Raw genomic sequence first — 20,812 nt, forward strand, 5'->3', positions numbered from 1 at the left:
TTAGAATTACTGGTAGGCTCAGACTAGATCAGAATTGGCCTGAAGCTTCCTGATCTCAAAATGAAGAATACAGGGCAGCCACAAGACTATATATATATATATATATATATATATATATATATATATATATATATATATGCCTAATATCTACATTGGTACTGTGAATCATTTACTTCTTAACATACTTAGTAATATTTTTCTTGTTTTAGTTTCTATTTTTATTCAATTTTATAGTATTACCTTTTAGTTTCTCTCCTCCATCCATTGAAAAGAGCAACCCCCCACCCAAATCCATTACAAATATGTAAAATCAAGCAAAACAAATTTCCAAATTATCCATGTCAAAAAAAATGCTTTTGTCTGCACACTGAGTCTATTACCTTTCTATCTGGAAGGGGAAAACACGTTTCATCAAGAGACCTTTAGAAGACTGGCAAATTGCCTTCTGTGGGAGGTGGGGGGAGGGAAGTAAGATTAGGGGAAAAATTGTAAAACTCAAAATAAATAAAATCTTTAAAATGAAAAAAAGAGGCCTTTGGAATTGGGATTGATCAGAGTTTCTTTTAGGGTTAAATATCTTTATAATATCATTGCTTTTGCATAAATTGTTCTGTTCTATTTATTTCACCCTGTATCAGTTCATCTAACTTTCCCCAGGTTTTTCTGAAGCCATCTTCTTCATTTCTTACAGCACAGCAAAATTCTATCACATTTATAAATCATAAATTATTTAGTTAATCTCCAACTGATGGGAAGTTCCTCAGTTTCCAATTCCTTGTCTCCATGAAAAGAACTACTTTAAATATTTTTGTAAATAGGTTCTTCTTCTTTGCTCAGTTTGGGGACCGGATCAAAAATTTTGCACATCTTAATAGTTTTTAAGTAAAGTTCCAATTGTTTTGCAGAATGGATGGTCAGTTAAAAGACTCACCAATCATGCAGTAATATAACTAATTCCCACAGCTCTTCCAGCAATATTAATTTATTTTCCTTTTTTGTCAATTTTGCCAGTCTATTGGTATGAGGTTCAAGAGTTCGTTAGATTTAAATTTCTATAGTTATTAGTGATTTTGACAAATTTTTATATACCTATTAACAGCTTAGATTTATGTTCTGCAACTTTAATTTCTTTAGTCTTTGAGTTTGCTTTGAAAATTTCAGGACCAATCCAAAACCTCTAATTAACAATATTATCTTTACATTTAATTTTATAGTATATATATGTGTAAGGTCTCTTTTTTGGATATGGTCTTAAAGATCAATGCTTGGTCAAAATGTGCTTCAGTGAATTCTTCAAGAATTTCTTCTGTTTTCTGTCTGCATTTGCTACACTTCAGTACATTGTGAAATTGCTACTTGGATGTTCCTCATGATGAATCCAATAGAATTTTTCATAGCATATTCATACTAATCACTGAATATAAGAACTCAACTACCTATGATGAATGTATACTTTGAGGACTACAAGAATGCCAATTTTAAGAAAACTCAAGACAAAATTTGAAAAAGAAACACATTACATTACTTTTATTTACAAAGGATTTGTACAGAAATGAGAATACATTTTAGTATTTTTGTGTCATCATAAATACAATAGCCTATTAAATAGGCAGAGACAAAGAATAAACTATGGATAATCAGTACTGCAGTGGTTCTCAAAGAGTATGCTATAGATGCCATATTCTTTTAAGTATGCTATAAATTGAATGGAATTTACACTTTCAATCAAGTGTGCATGCATGAATCTCTCAACTCTCCTTTATAATGCTATAATTCCTAACAGCAAAGAATCATCATATAAAGTAAGCAAAAAAAATTGAAAATTAGTATGTTATTAATTCCAGAAAAAATTTGAAAAGAGGAAGTATCATTGAAGAATCTTTTACTCTTCTGATCTACGTGGATAATAGCTATGGGGGGGGTAATTATGGAAACTACAACTAGGAACTGTTTAACCACAGTCCTCATCAAGGATCTTTCATCAAAAAAAGGTACAGGTGCATCAGGTGCAGAACATTTTAGATGAGGGAAACTACTGGCAAGAGAAATTTGAATTTGAAAGTTAAAGATCAAAACACATCCTGGCTTGCCTAGAAATCCAGGTTGGGAACTGCTGTTTGGACTGTGAAGCCTGAAGGCAAATTCTGTTCAACAGTTTCATCTTTGTCTTTCGGGAAAAATGTGGCAGAAGCAATGGCGTATGATTTATATTTTGAATATCTGTTGATGAATAATAGAACTAATCACTGAACATAAGAGTGCTTAACTACCTAAGGTGAATGTATACTTTGTGCAATTTTTGTGCTTTGGACATTTCCTTTGTAATAGAGGAAGTAAGTGGTTGTTGTATACCTGATATCTACTTTTTTGTACAATTAATGTCTTTCTTGAGGGAACTCTGACTTTTGGAGGAGAAACTGGACAAAATACATGCCTAGGCTTAAAGGGATTTCCCTTCCAATCTAGTGTAAGAGCAGGAGAAGAATCTGATTCCCCCTCTCTGAGAATGGCCTTCCTATGGCTGAAGTGATCTGTGTGTGCTGAGGAAGAGTTCCTTATTTTATTTATAGGTCAAAATGAAATACTATATTTTAAGCTCCACATAAGTATTAGTTATTATTATTACTGACTATTTTATAGACATTTGACACAATTGACTTAAACATTGAATATCAAACCCTCCCAAATTTATTCAAATACAATCAGAACTGATTATCTCAATCTTATTGACCCAAGACAAACTAATGCTCAAACTTCTGAATAAACTTTTCAAATATAGTGTCATTCACAGAATAGGTGCTTAATTAAAGTCTTTTGACTGAATAAAGATCAAACGCTTTCTGGTTCAGGTCAATCAAAGCACTAACTGCTATTATCACACACATATTATTTCTCAATTCCAGGGTGAATAACTTAAAAAAGAGAATTCCTTCTTCATTTGAATTTAGTTAACATTTAATAAGTATTTACTATAAGTAAAATATATTCAAAGTTCTGGGAGAGTGGCAAAATTTATATAAAACCCCATCCCTGACATAAAACCCTTAATGATCTGGACTCAGCCAGGAAAGACAGTTGGCTAAGTTATTTATGGAAATGAAATGTTAACACAATGCTAAGGATCACTAAACTCCCACTCTTTTTTCTAACTAAAAACCTGCCAGTGTGGGTTTCATTTTAAGCACTGGAAAAAAAAAATCAGTCTGCTATGAAAAATGTTTAAATCAGATGATCTTCAGTATAGATTAGTCTCACTTTAAGGAAGATAGGCTCCTGAACAGTTTGTCTGGCAATGAACTCAGCAATATTTTTTTGTTTGCTTGTTTGTTTTTTAGGTTTTTGCAAGGCAAATGGGGTTAAGTGACTTGCCCAAGGCCACAGAGCTAGGTAATTATGAAGTGTCTGAGACCGGATTTGAACCCAGGTACTCCTGATTCCAGGGCCAATGCTCTATCCACTGTGCCACCTAGCCGCCCCTGAACTCAACAGTATTAATGCATTTACTCCTAAAGCTAAATTTCACTGTTTATCAAGCTCCTCTCCTAACTTAAAGTGAAGCTTGGAAATTAAATGGAATTGATAACAGTTCTTGAAGAAGCTGTTCCTTGGTTTAGGCTAGACTTAATTTTCTTTATTTCATCTACTTTTCATTTTTATGTAGCCTTTCTGATCCTCCCACTGCTAGTATCCTCCCTCTCATATTGATTAGTTTCACATTTAGTCTGAGTATATTTTCATATACCAGTTGTCTCCCCATCAGAATATAAGGTCACTGTGAATAGAATTCCTATTTTTATCTCTAGTACCTAGCATGATGCTAGGCCCATTTAAAAGCATTTAATAAATCATTTGTTCATTGACTGATGGATTCTCAATCACATGTGTTGTTTTTAGACAATCCCTCTCAACTGTCTTTCCATATATCTGCAAATATATTCAGGTTTTCCTCCATTTCTGAAAAAAACATTTCTGTTGGCCATTCTGGAAAAAATTGTCTACACTGGATGCCTTCACTTCTTCAATCCTATCTTCTGAACCTTGAACTTTGGATTCTGGCTCCACAGTTCTTAAAAGACTAGCTATTAAATCCAATAGCCTCTTTAAAGTTTTTAACTGTTTGAATTCTCTGCAGTACTGAACACTGTTGACCAGTTCTTATTGGACACTGCTCCTTCCTTTGGCTTTGAAGAACTGCATTTTTCTTGCTTTTCTTCCTAGTTCAAAACTGAATTCATCATTTATTTACCCAAACTGACTGGTCTCTCTTATTAATTTCCCTATCACTAAACAAGGATACCATCATCATCCTAGTCACTTAGGCTGTTGATCTGAGTGTCATACTCTTTTCCTCATTCTCTCTCATCCCCACTCTCCCACATTATATTCAGTCATTCATCAAGTCTTGTAATTTCTATCTTTATACCATCTCTCACATATGTCCCTTTCTCTCTTCTGATGCTACAACCAATCTAGCACAACATCTCATTACTTCGCACCTGGACTATCATAATAGTCTGCTGGCTAGTCTCACTATCTCAAGTTTTTCCCTATTCCAATCCATTTTGCATTCACTTGAGTTCCTAAAATGGCAGATATGACAATTCCTTTCTCTAAAACCACTCCTCCTTTCCCTATCACTCTCACCACAGTTTCCTAATACCTTAAGGAAGGAAAAAATTCTCCGTTTGACTTTAAAGCTTTCCAGTCCTTGTACTTTATTCTTCCCCCACTTACTCTGCAATCCAGGGATACTAGCCTTTCAATTCCAAGTGTTTTCTTTGGTTGTACTCCATATTATTCTGTATCTCCTCATCTCTGCCTCCTGGTTCCCTACCTTCCTTCAGATCTCAGTTTAAGCCCCATCTTTTTTTTTTTTTTTGCAAGGCAAATGGGGTTAAGCAGCTTGCCCAAGGCCATACAGCTAGGTAATTATTAAGTGTCTGAGACTGGATTTGAACTCAGGTACTCCTGACTCCAGGGCCGGTGCTTTATCCACTGTGCCACCTAGCCACCCTAAGCCCCATCTTCTGCAGGAAGCTTTTTCTAGTCCTTAATTTTAATGTCTTCTCTTTGATATTATCCTCAATTATATCTTGTTCATACAGAGTTTATATATTGTCTCCCCATCAAAAAGTCTGAGCTCCTTCAGAGGAGAGTTTGCTTGTTTGGTTCTTCTTTGCATCCTCAGTTTGTCACAAGCAGATGCTTAATAAATCTTAACTGAATGACTGACTAGTTATCTAAATGCTCCTTTTTAAATCTTCTTTGTTGGCATCTTGTTCTCTATCTGGCCCCTCAAACATAGATGTTCCTCAAATCTCATCTTGGGCTCTCTTTTTCTTTCTATGGCTATGATCTTTATGAAGACAACTTTCAAATCTGTCATCCAGTCCTGATATCTTGTAAACTTAAAATACACAAATTCAATTACCTATACAGTACATCCCTACTTGAATGTCCATTGTGTGAGTAGAGTTTCTGGCTCTACTTTATTCCTATCATTTATGTAAGATCAGCAGATCAACTTGCAAATTCAAGCTATATAGCCCTTATCTGGTTAGTTTCTACCTTATTTGCAAAATTCCAGTTTGAGATATCAGCTATAATTCTGGTATCTACTGACTAGTTTCCTATTTTACCTGATACACATATTTTCCTTCTGCCATCTGTTCTTTGGTTTGCAAATCACCATATCTCATTTACTGTTTGAAATTTCATTGTACCCATGCTGCTTTGCTCAGGGCTCACTGATTTATATATACAGTGATGTCTTATTCTGAGCATATTTCCCTTATATCTCTATGTCATTGATTATTATGATTGGTAACAGTACCTTAATGATCCTCAGGCTACTTTTTGTCTTAACTAGATCAATTTTGCCCTTTAAACTTACTTCTCCTCCTCTGATATCATTATTTTTCTTTTAGGTTTTTGCAAGGCAAATGGGGTTAAATGGCTTGCCCAAGGCCACACAGCTAGGTAATTATTAAATGTCTGAGGCTGGATTTGAACTCAGGTACTCCTGACTCCAGGGACAGTGCTCTATCCACTGCACCACCTAGCCGCCCCTGATATCATTATTGGTTTCTATGATAGAACCTTCTCTACCAAGTTCAAAACCTTTAACTCTTCCCTTTCCCCTACTTCTCAAATCTAAATAGTTACTAAGTACTGCCAATTCTACTTCTGTAACATCTGTTTTCCTATTTCTACTGCTATCAAGCTGTAATAACAGGCTAGTGATCTGGTTACTTGGGGGGTGGTGATGAAGGTTCTACTTTAATAGTCTGATCTTACTCCCAAAGTGATTTGCCTATCATCTCAAGCATAATAAGAGGTTAAATGGAAAATTTTCAAGAAATTCTACCTAGCTCCTTTTCACTTTTTATGAAATGAAGTGTATTAGGAGTTAAAAGGACTTTTCTGATCATAACTCAAGTTAAAATTTTTGCCTAAGCATTCTATTAGCAGTTGGGTAGGTGTTTTTGAAATCAAAAAAGAGAAAAATACTACTTGGAGCTATAATGGTATAATATAAAATCTGACATCCCTCTAAGAAAAAGAGGCTACACAATAGTTGAAGACCAGAAGATGGCAGCAGAGAGCATTCAACAGAGCTGCCAGCTTGCAGCCCCAAGAGGATGGTTTCCCAGCAGTTCTAAAAGGAGCAAGTCATAGGGTTGGAGGGAGAAGGGCTTCTGAAGGATTGCTGCTTTAGAAACATGAGTTGTCTAGACTATATCCCTCCCTCTCTACAAGTTTTGGTGGTGCGGTAGCCTCGACAAAATGTTTCCTTGAGAGGATGAGGGAACTATTGTTGTTTCTTTTCTTATGATACTTATTTAAAGGTATTTTGTTTTGAATTAACTAGTCTGCTGGATTAAAAAGAAACATGTCATTAGTCATTTACAGGCTGTGACTTTGGTTGATGCTAGCCTACAGTGGGTCTTGAACCTGGGGTAGCTTTCAGAGGGCCCATGGGTGAGTCAGGTCCGAGGTGATATATTTGTGGCCCTCATTATTATCTACCTGGACTCCTACATTACCTCCCTACTTTCCCTGCTCTAATACATCCTTCATGCTACAATTTGAATAATCCTAATGCACAGTCACATTTCTCCTGTGCTCAGAAATCTTCAAAAGTTCCCTAACTTCTATCAAGTAAAGTTCAAATGACCCTTGCAAGAATTCAAGGCTCACTTATCATACAAACTAGAATGCTATCTTCCTATTCCCTATTCCCCCTGCCCCCAATATGGTCTACCCCCCCCCCACTTTCACACATTAATTCATCTTGATTTCAGCTATTGTAATGGCATTCTTTGTCTAATATATTTCTCACTTTTTTTTAGAAGTTCAAATCAAATGCTAATTTCTCTGTAAAGAGAGTTGGTTTCACTTCAGGCCAAGATGGTGGAGAGAAGACAGGCACAATTCTAAAGTGTCCTGATCTTTCTCCATCTATGATATGAAACAAACCTCTTAACAGAAATCCAACCCACAAAACCCAGAAAGAAAAGCCAGGAGAAAGAACATCTACCTCAAAATTTGTCTTCTGCAGCTTTGGGTGAATTCAGGCAGGTAAGTCTGGGCACAGAGGGTGGATCAGCCCTGGATCAGCCAGATTAGCAGCTGAATTGGAGCCAGGGAGTCTGAGAAAGCTGGACCTGCTTGATCAGCGGTGGGGCTAGACTGCGGGGGGCTTGAGTCAACTAGGGAGCAGAGGCACTGGTGTTGGCGCTGACCCTCTGGAGTTTGCTGACAGGGCTGGGGGGAGAGTTCTGGTGTAGGAGAGCTGCGGACACCATCCCTGGGCTCCTGAGTGCACACCTCCATTGCAGCTGAGGCCTCTTTCCAGAACAAACACAATCACAGACTACTTCTGTAGGCACAGGTGTGTGAGCAGAAGAACCAGCCCAGCTGACAATAGGGAGAGAGATGACCTCATCCCAGGGTAAAGCCCACCATTGATTGAAGGCAAAAGGACTCCCTTCCTAAGGGAGAAGGCCTCAATCAAGGTCATAGACACTCCAGAGAAAGCAACCAGCACCTCCTACTGGCCAGCCAGAGAAATTGCACTCAGGGAGTAAAGTCTCTCGGGATCCCAACACCAACCCCCTGTGAACCAGCACCTCCCCAACTCAAAGTCTTAGCAAAATGGAGAAGGGTCAGCGGAAAGGTGGATCCATAGAAAAATTCTTGGAAGGAAAAGACCCTAACTCAGAGAGTCCTAGAACCTCTGAGGAGAATATGATCTGGTCTCCAGCACAGAAAGACTCCCTTGAAGAAATAAGGAAGGAGTTTAAAAATCAACTGGAAAAAAATTTTTTTTTTAGGTTTTTGCAAGGCAAATGGGGTTAAGCGGCTTGCCCAAGGCCACACAGCTAGGTAATTATTAAGTATCTGAGACTAGATTTGAACCCAGGTACACCTGACTCCAAGGCCGGTGCTTTATCCACTATGCCACCAAGTCGCCCTCAACTGGGAAATTTGGGAGAGACAATTAATACCTTGCAACAAGAAAATAATTCTTAGAAAATACAATTAGTCAAATAAAAAATGAGAATAAACCTCTCAGATCCTCAAAACTGGACAAATACAAAATGAGAATAAATCTCTCAGATCATCAGTTGGACAAATACAAAATGAGAATAATTCCCTCAGATCCTCAATTGGGCAAATGCAAAAAGAAAATAATTCTTTCAAAGCCTCAATTGGTCAAATGGAAAGCTCTTTCAAAGGTAGAATTGACCAATTGGAAAATGAGTTGCAAAAGGTTAATGAAGAAAAATCCTCCCTAAAGAAAAGAATGGAGTCTGCAGAAACTAATGACTTCATGAGACAGCAAGAGTCTATTAAACAAAATCAAAAAATAGAAAAAATAGAAGAAAATGTAAAATACCTCATCAGCAAAACCACTGACCTTGAAAATAGGTCAAGGAGGGGCAACCTGAGAATTATTGGACTTCCTGAAAATATTGAAGAGAGAAAAAAAAAACCCTGGACTTAATATTACAGAATCTTGTGATGGAAAATTGCCCTGATATCATGGAACCAGAGGGCAAAGTAGTTATTGAAAGAATACATCCATCCCTTCCAGAAAAAGATCCTAAAATGAAAATACCAAGTAATGTTGTGGCCAAATTCCAGAACTATCAGATAAAAGAGAAAATCCTGCAAGCAGTCAGAAAGGAAACAATTTAAATATCAAGGAGCCACAGTAAGGATTACACAGGACCTGGCTGCATCAACATTAAGGGACTGAAGGGCCTGGAACTAGATATTTCAAAGAGCAAGGGAACTTGGAATGCAGCCAAGAATCCACTATCCTACAAAGCCAAGCCTTCTTTTCCAGGGAAAAAGATGGACATTTAACAAAATGGAAGAATTCCAAAAATTCCTGATGAAAAGACCAGAGCTAAATAGAAAATTTGGACATCAAACAGGAGGTTCAAGAGACACATGAAAAGGTTTTTTTTTTTAGGTTTTTGCAAGGGAAACGGGGTTAAGTGGCTTGCCCAAGGCCACACAGCTAGGTAATTATTAAGTGTCTGAGACTGGATTTGAACCCAGGTACTCCTGACTCCAAGGCCGGTGCTTTATCCACTATACAACCTAGCTGCCCCAACACATGAAAAGGTTAAAAAAAAAAGGGTGTGTAAAAGAAAAAAACTGCTATCTAATAAGTTGAAACTGGCTATATCCCAGCATGGGAAAAAAGATTCTCATAAATCTTGAGAATTGTAACTCTAACAGAGAGAATATAGCTAGCCCAAAGTGATGGACATTCATGACCTATCCATGAGACTGCTATCCAATGGGATGAAACTGGCTTTAACCCCACTTGGGAGAAAGATTCTAATAACTCTCAAGAATTGTAACTCTATTAGATAGAATGTACTTAGCTAGAAGTGATGGATACTCAGAATTTTCTATGACTCAGATAAAATGATTTTAAAAACACTAGCTCCTTAAAAAGGGGGACAGGAAGGAGATGGGAGGAGGGAGGGGATTGAATGGGGGTAAATCTCATTACTCTAAGAGGTACAAAACACCTATGGTAATAGAGGGGAAGAAGGGAGGAGATGAGAAAAACCTGAATCTTCTCATCAGACTTGGCTTAAAGTCAACTTATACACATACTCAATTAACTTAAAGAAGTCTAACCTTTCAAGTATTAAAAGGGGGAAAGGGGAGGGGGGAAACAGAGAAAGGGAGGGGGGAAAAAGGGGAACTAACAAAAGGAAGGGAAGGGAAAAGGGAAAAAGGGAAAGGTTAAAGAAAGGGGAGGGGTGATATAGGAGGGCAAACACACTGAAGGGGTGGTATTCAGAAACAAAATACTAGGGAATATTGATAAGGGAGGGAAGGGGGAAAAATACAAACAGAGGTAAAGAGAGTTGGTTTGTATCTAACTCTCTTCTCTATATTTATATATTCACTCTCACTGTTTGCAACTGCAGGATACTGGACAGAACTTAAAAATAACAGCTCATAACTGACTACAATGTTATGTTATAAATTATAAGTTATAAATATTATGTTATAAAAGAATGCTACAATGTTATAAGTAACATGAGACATGCAAAGAAATTTGGAAAATTACATAATGTTTCCTGAAGAAAAGAGAAACAGAAAAAAAGTATGCACACAGTCTATACCTATTTAAATGGAAAAATGATTATAAGGATATGGAGAAGAATGGACAAAAATAATGGAAGCGAATACAAAGGGAAAAATTACTATGAAAATATTGTATATTGAAGTTAAATTCAAAGTTTAAATTCATTTCTATAACCACTACAAAAATGTTGTAAGCAGAAATTAATTTCAAGTGTAAAATAAATTTATTGAGCTTAATTAGTTTTGTTTATTTAAAGTCAAATGTATATGATAAATACAGCTAGGCAGCCAGGTGGCACAGAGGATAGAGTGCCAGATCTGAAGTCAGGGAAATCTGAGTTCCAATCTAGCCTCAGACTCTTGCAAGCTGTGTAATTCCTGGCAAATCATTTAATTCCTGTTTCCCTCAGTTTTCTCATCAGCAAAATAGATATTGTAACAGCATCTACTTTTCAGAGTTGGTATAAGAATCAAATGAGATTAATAACTATAAAGTGCTTGGCACATCATAATAACAATAGCCCTATATATATATACATTTATCAAGATTTTTAAAAAGGAATCCAATTCTTCACTTATGAAGCAAAATGAACATTTTTTGAAATTAGTTTTTTATGATAGAACAATCAAGGAAATTTAGATCCCATTAAAAGAGGATATATATATAAATTAAAAGAATATATAAGTGCTATATAAATACTAGCTATTATTATTAATACATATTAATAACATTAATATATGCCATAGTAATATATTTTGTTAGCATAATTTATCATTATTAATAACAAATTAGATTAAAACTTATAAATAAAATATTGGATAGGGCCTTTGGCATTATTGGTGCAATGCCCTCATTTATAGCTGAGAGATGGAACATGATTTATTTAAAGACAAATAGTGAGATAGGCAATGGCAGAGCTAGGACTAAAACCCTGATCCATAAAAACATAGAATTATGTCTAAAATAGGTTAAGAATGGGAAGTGATCTCAGAAACCATCCAATACAAACTTCTCATTTTGTAGATAAGGAAATTGAGACCAAGGAGAGTAAAATGATTGGCCCAAGGTCTCAATGAAGTGATTGTCAGAGGCAAGATTTCAAGTTATCTCCTATGAACAGAGTTCTTTCTATTGTACCATCTCCTTGAAGGGCATTTGCTGGACAATACTGGAAAGCAGGAGACTTTGATGCTTACTCAAATGGCACTCCTAAGAGGAACTTTAATGAGGCAGATATGAAGTCACTAATACTTTATTAAATGTGTCGATCCTAAATGACAACAAATAAAAATGAGCTGAATGAGGTTAACTCATACTGGAAAGTTCATGCTGTCATTGTCTGTCATTGGTCTAAGTGCTATCTAAAGTAGCAAAGGCAGCAATTAGTAAAGAGAATACTCACCTTTTGCTTCGAACTTGCCTATGAGCTGGGCCCCCAGTGCCATAGCAACATTTGAGAAGAGACAAGAAGATAACTTTTGGTTGAGGGTCATCCAGTTATATCGAGGACCAATGAAAAAATAAGGAATATATGTGAAGAAATAGAGGAAACCTCCTATGGCAGCTGCCAAATTGGCTGCAAAAGAGGAAAGAAAGAGATTATGCAATGTTCTAAGAACAGGAATACAAACACTTCATAATAGCAAAAGCCCTATACATCCATAGAGATTTTTTAGAAGGAATGTAATCCTTCACTTAAGAAGCAAAGTGAACCTTTTGAGAAGTTAGTCTTCTACAATACAACAATCAAAGAAATTTATAGCCCATTAAAAGAGAATCAAGACTTCTATTTAACATAGTTATCTCATGATCTCCTGATGATTAAATTAAACACAGTATGACAAAATATCACATATTATTTGCATACCAGAAAAATCATATCGGCAAACTCCCATCTTACCCTTGACATTACCTGAAAATCCTATTATTCACCTCTAATTGTCCCTTTATAGCATATTCTCCATTGGAAATCTCTCCTCTCCAGTCCTTAATTACTTTCTTCCTCTCCTCCCTTGCCTCAGTCTCACTACATGTCACATCCTTCTTCACAAATAAAGATTAAAGCCATCCTCTATGATCTCTCTCATATTCCATCAACTTTGCTTTTGTAGAGATGTTTTCTTCCTTCTCTCCTCTCTGAAGTAGGAAATATATTATTAAAAAACTATTCCAATATAGTCCTTCTTTCTGCTGCCAAATTTCTTGAATAAATGCTCTCGACTGATATCTTCATTTCTTAACCATGCACTTCTTAATAAATTAATTCCTAAAGAAATTATAAATGGACTTCTGTCTCCTCAACTCTACAGAATAGTTGTTTTCAAGTAACTGAAAGGCATCAATCAACTTGTAAGACAAGTTAGATTATTCCACTTGGCACCAAAGGGTAGAACTAGGAGAATGGGTGAAAACTGAAAAAAAAATTTAGGTTTGTTTTAAGGAAATACTTTCTAATAATTAGAGCTATCTCAAAATGAAATGTGCTGCTTTAGAAATAAGTGATAACATTTTTAAGGTAAGGAGCTTTATCTAAATTTACAGAAAACAAAATTGTTCTAGATAGGTCTAGGAACAATATTTCTAGGCTTCAATCCTGGGCACATTAGGCTAGTGTTCACCGCCCCCCACCCCAGGTGTTGAAACCATTTTCCAGATTTATTGGCTAAATGGAGGAAGACTTGGGCACCTGACATAGCTTCCTAGTCTCTTTTGAACAAAAACAGCCAAGACATGAGTTTTTGAGCTAGAATCTCTCAGGTCTAGGACCAAAGATCAGTTGCTCGAGTGCTCAGTGAACAAGTGCTCAAGTGAATCAACTGTATCTTCAATGAATGTTCACTTTAAGAAAAAGGTTTAGGAAACTTAAAGAATGAAATTCTCAAAACACAAAGAAAAACTATTGATAAGGAAGAAAAAGAAGAGTTATCTTAAGGAACTTATTTTTAAAAGTCATATACAGTAGAATGGATTATATATACAATATACAGAAACAAACATAGTAACATAGTATTCAAAAAATTCAAAGAATGAAACTACTGGGTCAAGGGCTCATTATTTGACAGAAACTGATGAGAAAACTGGGCAACAGTCAAGCAGAAATTAGGGTTAGAATATGATCTGTTACTGTATACCACAATAAAGGCACAAGGTAGGAAGCGAAGAAAAATTTGGGGTGAAGAAAAATTTATGACAAGACAGCATAAAGAGTTTCATAGAAGATAAAATATATAATTTGATGACATAAAACTGAAAAGTCAGGACACATATAAAAATCAATGCAATTTAAATTAGAAAGGAAAGAGCTGGGAAAAAATCTTTGTAAAGGATTGCTAACCAAGGTATATAGAAATGATAGCCACTCCCATTTGATAATGGTCAGAGGATTTGAAAAATGGTTCTCAAAGAAAGAAATACAAGTTATCAACAGACATATGAAAAAATATTTCAAATAACTAATGTTGAGAAATATAAATTATAACAATTCTGAGGTTCCACCTAACACCCATCAGACTGGAAAAGATAACAAAAAAAGAAAAACATCAACTGTTATAATGGCCATGGGAAAATAGGTATCCTGGTGTGTTGTTGGTGAAGTTTTGGGTCAGTCTGGGAAGTGCACAGTGGATACCCAGGAAGGCTACAGTTCAAAGATATACAAGAAAGAAGGAAAAGATGCCCCTGTACAAAAATATTGATAGTAGCATTTTTTTGTTTTAGCAAAGAAATGGAAACAGAGTTGTGTGTATGGGGGTATCCATTACTTGAACAATAGATGAATAAATTAGGATATACGAATGTAATTGAATATAATTATACCATATAAAATGACAAGAGCACAGTGTCAGAGAAAGTTGGAAGATCTGTATTGAACAGATGCATTGTGAAATGAGCAGAATCAGTTGAATTCATATAGTAATAATACTACTATAAAAGATAATATCACTTGAATTAAATATTTCATTAAAAACTGAATACTGAATATCAGTGTAAGCAATTCAGTTTTTATAGTGACTCAGTATGCTTTAATTTCAGTACATAAGAAGGTGATACTTTCCTCATGTTACCCTTTCAAGTCTGCTCAGGGTTGTTCTTAGTCACTCTGAAAACTTAAGAACTCAGATTAATGTAATGAGCAATCACAGCCCTAGAGGACTAATGATGAATGAAGTATGCATCCACCTTCTAACACTCGCAGTGTAACTTCAGGTGCAGAATAAAACATACTTTTTTGGACATGGAAAATATGTAAGTTTGTTTTGTTTGACAATGCTTATCGATTACAAGGATGTAGGATTTTTTTAATTGAGGGGGAGAAGGGAGTTAACAATAAACAGTGCTGCCAAAAAATAAGCAAGACAAAGAAAGGAGGATTATTAAAGTATTCCCCAAATTCATAGAGGACAAAAGAAGTTTAGAAGGAAATGCAAGCAGAACTCAGAAAGTAACATGTTGAATATGCATTTTTTTAGGTTTCTTTTTTTTGCAAGGCAAACGGGGGTTAAGTGGCTTGCCCAAGGCCACACAGCTAGGTAATTATTAAGTGTCTGAGACCGAATTTGAAACCAGGTACTCCTGACTCCAGGGCCGGTGCTTTATCTACTATGCCACCTAGCCTCCCCTGAATATGCATTTTCAAAACTGTAACAGAGATTTGTGATTTCAGATATAATATTCTTTTTCTGTTCTATTTTGTATATGTTCTGTTCGGGTGTTCATTAAATTCAGAATTTTAACGATTGTAAATAAAAATTTGTAGAGATGACAGAAGCAAAGGCAGGTAACAGAATACAAAATCATGTTTAGTCCAGTCAGACTAAGGAGACTAAAGCTCCAAATTATCTATATTGGCAAGATGACATAAAAAAGGATTTTTTTTTAAAGCTATGTTATGGAAAAAAGAAGTGTAGAAAAGTAAGTATAGAAATGTTTCTTCAGTTGTACTGGATGCTGATGAGAAGACAAAGAGAAGGCCAAAGTTCAATTCATAATCTTTTGTTTTTCTTCACCATAGAGAATAGACTTGAGACTGGAAAAGAAAGAACAACTATGGCTAATAGGGTATACATACACAGACTAAATGAAGAGATAGTAAGAAAGTATCTGGCTATTCTTACTGAGCTCAAATCTCTACGCCCAGATGAACTATACAGAACCACTGTCAATGATCTATGGATAATGGACCTGAGGATTTCAAAAGGACGGAGAATGAAATTTATGCCCCCAAAAGGAGGAAAATGAAGTGTCTGTAATCTTGACTTAGATTCATGGAAAAATTGTAGAACATGCATTATAGGAATGGATAATGAACATCTAGATAAAGGACACAAAGATCCAGTGTGGCTTCGTCAAGAACAAGTCATGCCCAAGCACATAAATTACTCAGGGAAGGATTCTCTTGTTTAGGAAGAGTGTCTTGAGTCAGTTTCAGAAAACTGAAAGCAAATGAGTAAAAAAAAAATGAGATCAGATCAATATCTTATACCATATACAATAGTGATTTCCAAATTGGTATTTGACGGTATAAAAGGTAACATAATTTTAAAATAGATAGACGTTATCTTTGACAATTCCAGAAAGAATTCTTACAAGGAACAAAGGACTTCTCAGAAGAGTTTAAAAAAGATCATTTAAATTATATAGGTTGCAAATTATATAGGTTTCAATATGCAAAAATCAATACAGCTTATATAAGAAGGGAAACTACCAATTGAAAAAAAATCTCCTTAAGGATGTGATTTTGAAGATATATAAGAAATTATTATAAACATTAAAGATCAAGAGTCATTCTCAATAGATAAATGGTCAAATGATAGGAACAATTCATAAAAGAATAGGAAACTATTAACAGTTATCATAATAAGAGAAATGTAAATCCAAACAACTCAGATAATTCTTCATTTCTCACCCAAAAAACTGCAAGAGACCTTATTCAGTCAAAGAAAGAAAGGTTCCATGAACAGTAAAATATTCACAGTAGTACTTTTTGTTTTAACGAAGAACTAGAAACAAATAACCATCTTCTGGGGAATGGCTAGAAAAATTATTGAACTTAAATGTAACAGAATATCACTGTACCATAAGAAACAATAATACCTATGAAGAATTCAGAGAAGTTTGGGAAGACTTAAATCACTAAAGCAATGTAAAATAAGCAGAATCAAGAAATCAAATATACACAATGGCTTCAAAAATGAAAACAGAAAGAAGAAAACAATGCTGTGATTATTATACAGTATCATAATGGTTAAGCATTAATCCCCAATTGAGCATTAACCCCTTAAGAGAAGAAGTGAGAAAATGTATCTCTTTTTTTGCTAAAGGTAGGGAATTATAGATCTAAAATGTTCCATATGATGTCTAACCAGGTGATGTTGGTTTTGCTAATTTTTTTTAACTTTTATTACAACAGAAGACTCAATGTATTTTTGTTTGTTTGTTTGTTTTTAGGTTTTTGCAAGGCAAATGGGGTTAAGTGGCTTGCCCAAGGCCACACAGCTAGTTAATTATTAAGTGTCTGAGGCCAGATTTGAACTCAGGTATTCCTGACTCCAGGGTGAGTGCTCTATCCACTGCGCTACCTAGCTGCCCCAAGAAGACTCACTGTGTAAGGAAAGTAGAAAGGATTATATCTGAGGGAAGAATAAACAAAAATACAAGACACAATTTTTTAAAAAGAATAGTTGCACCAGCTTGATCTCATTTTCTTTCAGTGTTATTAGACTAACAGATTAAGGAAGCATTGTAGATAATGTTTTTCATAAATTTTAAACTAATCTTTTGATAAGGTCTATCAAGCTATTTTCATGGACAAAATGGAAAGATGTGGACTAAATGACTGCACAAATATGCTTTTAACAAAATGTATTTGGAACTGGATGAATAGTTCAAAACAAATATTCATTAATGACTAGATGTTGACTTGGAAACAAATCTCTAGTGGATTGCCTCCAGGGATTACAATTTAGTCCTGTGCTGTTTCAAAGGTTTATAAAAGAATCAGAAAGGCATAAATGGATTAGTGAATGACAAGGATTCACAAAGATCCATGAAGGCTAGAATTTGGACTTGATCTAAAAAGATGAAATTTAAATAAATGATAGAGATAAATGACTGGTCTTAAATATGGGTTTGGACATTATCTTATTATATAATTTTGTTATCTCTTATATTTTATTTTTCTTCCTTAAGGATATGATTTCTCTCTCATCACATTCAACTTAGATCAATGTATACCATGGAAACAATGTAAAGACTAACAGACTGCCTTCAGTGGGAGGTGGGGGGGAGGGAAGCAAGAACAGGGGGAAAATTGTAAAACTCAAAATAAATAAAATCTTTCTTTAAAAATAAATATGGGTTTGGAAAAACCAATCTTATTTGGTATAAAATATGGCTTGAAAACTGTTTGAAAGATCTGGTGAGGTTTATTGCAAAGTTCAATTATGTATCAGAAGCATGGCATGATATGGTAACCAAGAACAGACTATATTAAGAATAAGAAAGTAATAGTCATTGATTAAATTAATCAACAAGCTTTTATTCAGTACCAATTAAATGTCAGTCACTGTGTTGGGGATAGGGATAGAATAAAATAATCTCAAGAATTTTATATTCTATCACATTCCGAATACTATCTTTAAGAAGGACACTGACAAACTAGAGAGAAGGCCAAGAATGGCAACTATGATATCAACTACTTGAATTTACACTATTAGAGATAGCTCATAGAGCTATGGATACTTGATGTGAAGAAGAGAAGCTGTAGAGGAACAAGACAGCTGTTTTACAGATCTGTCATACAGAAAGAGTTTAACCACAAAGGACAAAACTGTGAATAATGGGTAGAAGATGAAGAGAACCAGATTTAAGCTTGTTTTAAGGGAAAAAAGTATTCTAATTATTGGGCTCTACTTCATTGGAGGGTTTCAAGTAGAGTTTAAATCACCACTTGTTGGGCATGTTGTAGAAGTGAATCCTTCTTCAGGTGTGGTGCTAAGCTACCAACTCTCTAATTCTGTGAGTCTATGATTAAATTTGTTTTAAGTTCCTATTGAACATTAAATCTATAATTCTAAGATCAAGAGAGTAGAATTATTTTCCTCCAATTTCTGAGATAAGTTAACACATTCACAACCACATAAGAATGAAAATCTGGCCCTGGGACAACTGAATGATTCTCAACAATTTCAACTTCTTGAATAGGAAAATTGCAGATCATAGGGATGTGGTAGAGAAGGGGGCCCTTACAAATTAACTTTCACTATATCTCTAGAATTTGATGAATTAGAGTCCCTAGGCTCACTCACCTTTATTGAAGAAGGTGCTGACCATAAAACTGAAGAAGATGGAAGAAATGGCAAAACACATCAAAAAGACAAACACCAAAGATGGATCACTATTAGTGATCACAGCAACATCCTCTTCCACCTATAAAACATTCATTAAACCTGATTAGTCATAAGGGCAGAAATGTGTCAATTTTATGAAATCAAAATTGTCTATTTCCTTTTTTATCTCTCTTGTTAGTTCACCCCCAACCATAGGTATAAAGGTATACTTCTTTATCCTTCTGTAATTTTTTTTTGTACTGTGATCTTTTATATTTAGGTCTTCTATTCATTTGGAGCTCACTGTGACAGAGAGTATATAATGATGGTTGCTGATATGAACCTAATTCCTACAAAATTGTTTTCTAGTTTTCTTAAGCAGTTTCTGTCAAATAAAGAGTTCCTGGATATATCCTAAGATTTAGCTTAACTCAATACTACACTAATATGCCTGATTATTTTGAAGTCTTTTCTGCTGTTTTAACCGATATAAAACAGTTTTGGTGATTTCCGGTGTATAGTTTGAGATCTGGTAATACTAGACTCCCTTTCATTCCCACTTTCTTTTTCACTACTTTTTTCCCTTTAGAAGAATTTTTTTTTTATTTCCTTGTCTCATTCTATTAAGTAGAACTTGGTAGTTTGACTGATAAGCACTAAATCTATAAATTAATTTTGGTAGTATTTTTGTTACCTTGCTATTAGCTCAAACATGGACAATCTTTACAATTATCTAAGTCTTTCTTTATTCCTATACAAAGAATATTTTATAGTTATATTTGTCATCTCAGTAGTTTAGGTTCCAGATATTTAATACAGTTATTCTGAATGTAAGCTCTTTTTTTTTTAATTCCCTCATGCTGGGTTTTGGTAGAAATATGTAAAAATATTGGAGATTTTATGAGTTTATTTTATATTCTGCTACTTTAATGAAGTTACTAATTGTTTCAAAGAACTTTCTTGGTTCTGTCATTAAAATTCCAGTCACGTGTACAAATGACAAAAAGAGAGGATGGGATAGAAAGTATAACATATCACTTAACATTACAGTACCATTATTGCAACTAATTTTTCTATTTTAGTAATTGGTTTCCTGAGAGACATAGCAAATCATAGGAATAGATGTTTATCCAAAACCTACTATGTCCTAGGCAGCTTCTCCTCCAGAAGCTTACAGCTAAATACAAAATATATACAAAAAATAAATGATGGGGGTGGGAAGAGGGAATGGATAAACAACTGGGAAAATTAAGAAAGGTCTTTTGAAAGAAACAGTGTTGGAGTTAAGCTTTGAAAAGAACCAATGGTTCCAAGAGGCAGATATTAGTACAGAGAGTATTTTAGGCACTAAGCCTATAAGCATGTGCTTATATATAAGGCACTGAGGAGGGAGAATGACCTTAGGGGAAAGAATAAGTAGTCTTGTTTACTGTAAATATAGCATGCATGAGGGAGAATGATGCATAATCTGATGCTAGATGAGAAGGTTTTCAATGCCAAACTTTATTTTATCCTAAAGACAATGGGGAACAAGTATAACATCTAGAAGTCATATCACACAGTCATATCTGAGCTTCAGTGACATCAGTTTGGAAAGATGGATTAGAGAAGAAAACTCTAGATGAGAGAGAAGATTAATTAAGAGGCTATTACTTGAGGACAATGATTCAGGAGAGTTCTCATGATATGTACATATGAGCTACTAAAGAAAAAAATCTCCCTTCAAAGGACAAAGAAAAATAAAACCAAAAGATTTGAACATATCATGGGAAAATTTTATAAATATGAATTTTTAAAAAACTATTATATTTTTAAAAGGGGTTATTCTAATAATCCAGGCAAAAAATGTTAGGGATCTGTC

The 20,812-nt window shown here is 34.9% G+C and overlaps 1 protein-coding gene across 2 annotated transcripts in view; it reads right to left on the bottom strand.

The window, feature by feature from the left end:
- Positions 1-20,812, bottom strand: part of ABCA3 (ATP binding cassette subfamily A member 3) — a 123,966-nt gene that overhangs the window by 50,817 nt on the left and 52,337 nt on the right. For both annotated transcript variants that reach the window (XM_074197262.1, XM_074197263.1), the window contains exons 8-9: positions 18,931-19,051; positions 12,027-12,200 (exon numbers count right to left, since the gene is read on the bottom strand). In XM_074197262.1, the coding sequence (XP_074053363.1) occupies positions 12,027-12,200; positions 18,931-19,051 (295 nt within the window). The remainder of the gene's footprint in view (positions 1-12,026; positions 12,201-18,930; positions 19,052-20,812) is intronic.

This window comes from Macrotis lagotis, chromosome 8 (genome assembly GCF_037893015.1).
Source record: "Macrotis lagotis isolate mMagLag1 chromosome 8, bilby.v1.9.chrom.fasta, whole genome shotgun sequence".
Taxonomy (NCBI): Eukaryota; Metazoa; Chordata; class Mammalia; order Peramelemorphia; family Peramelidae; genus Macrotis; species Macrotis lagotis.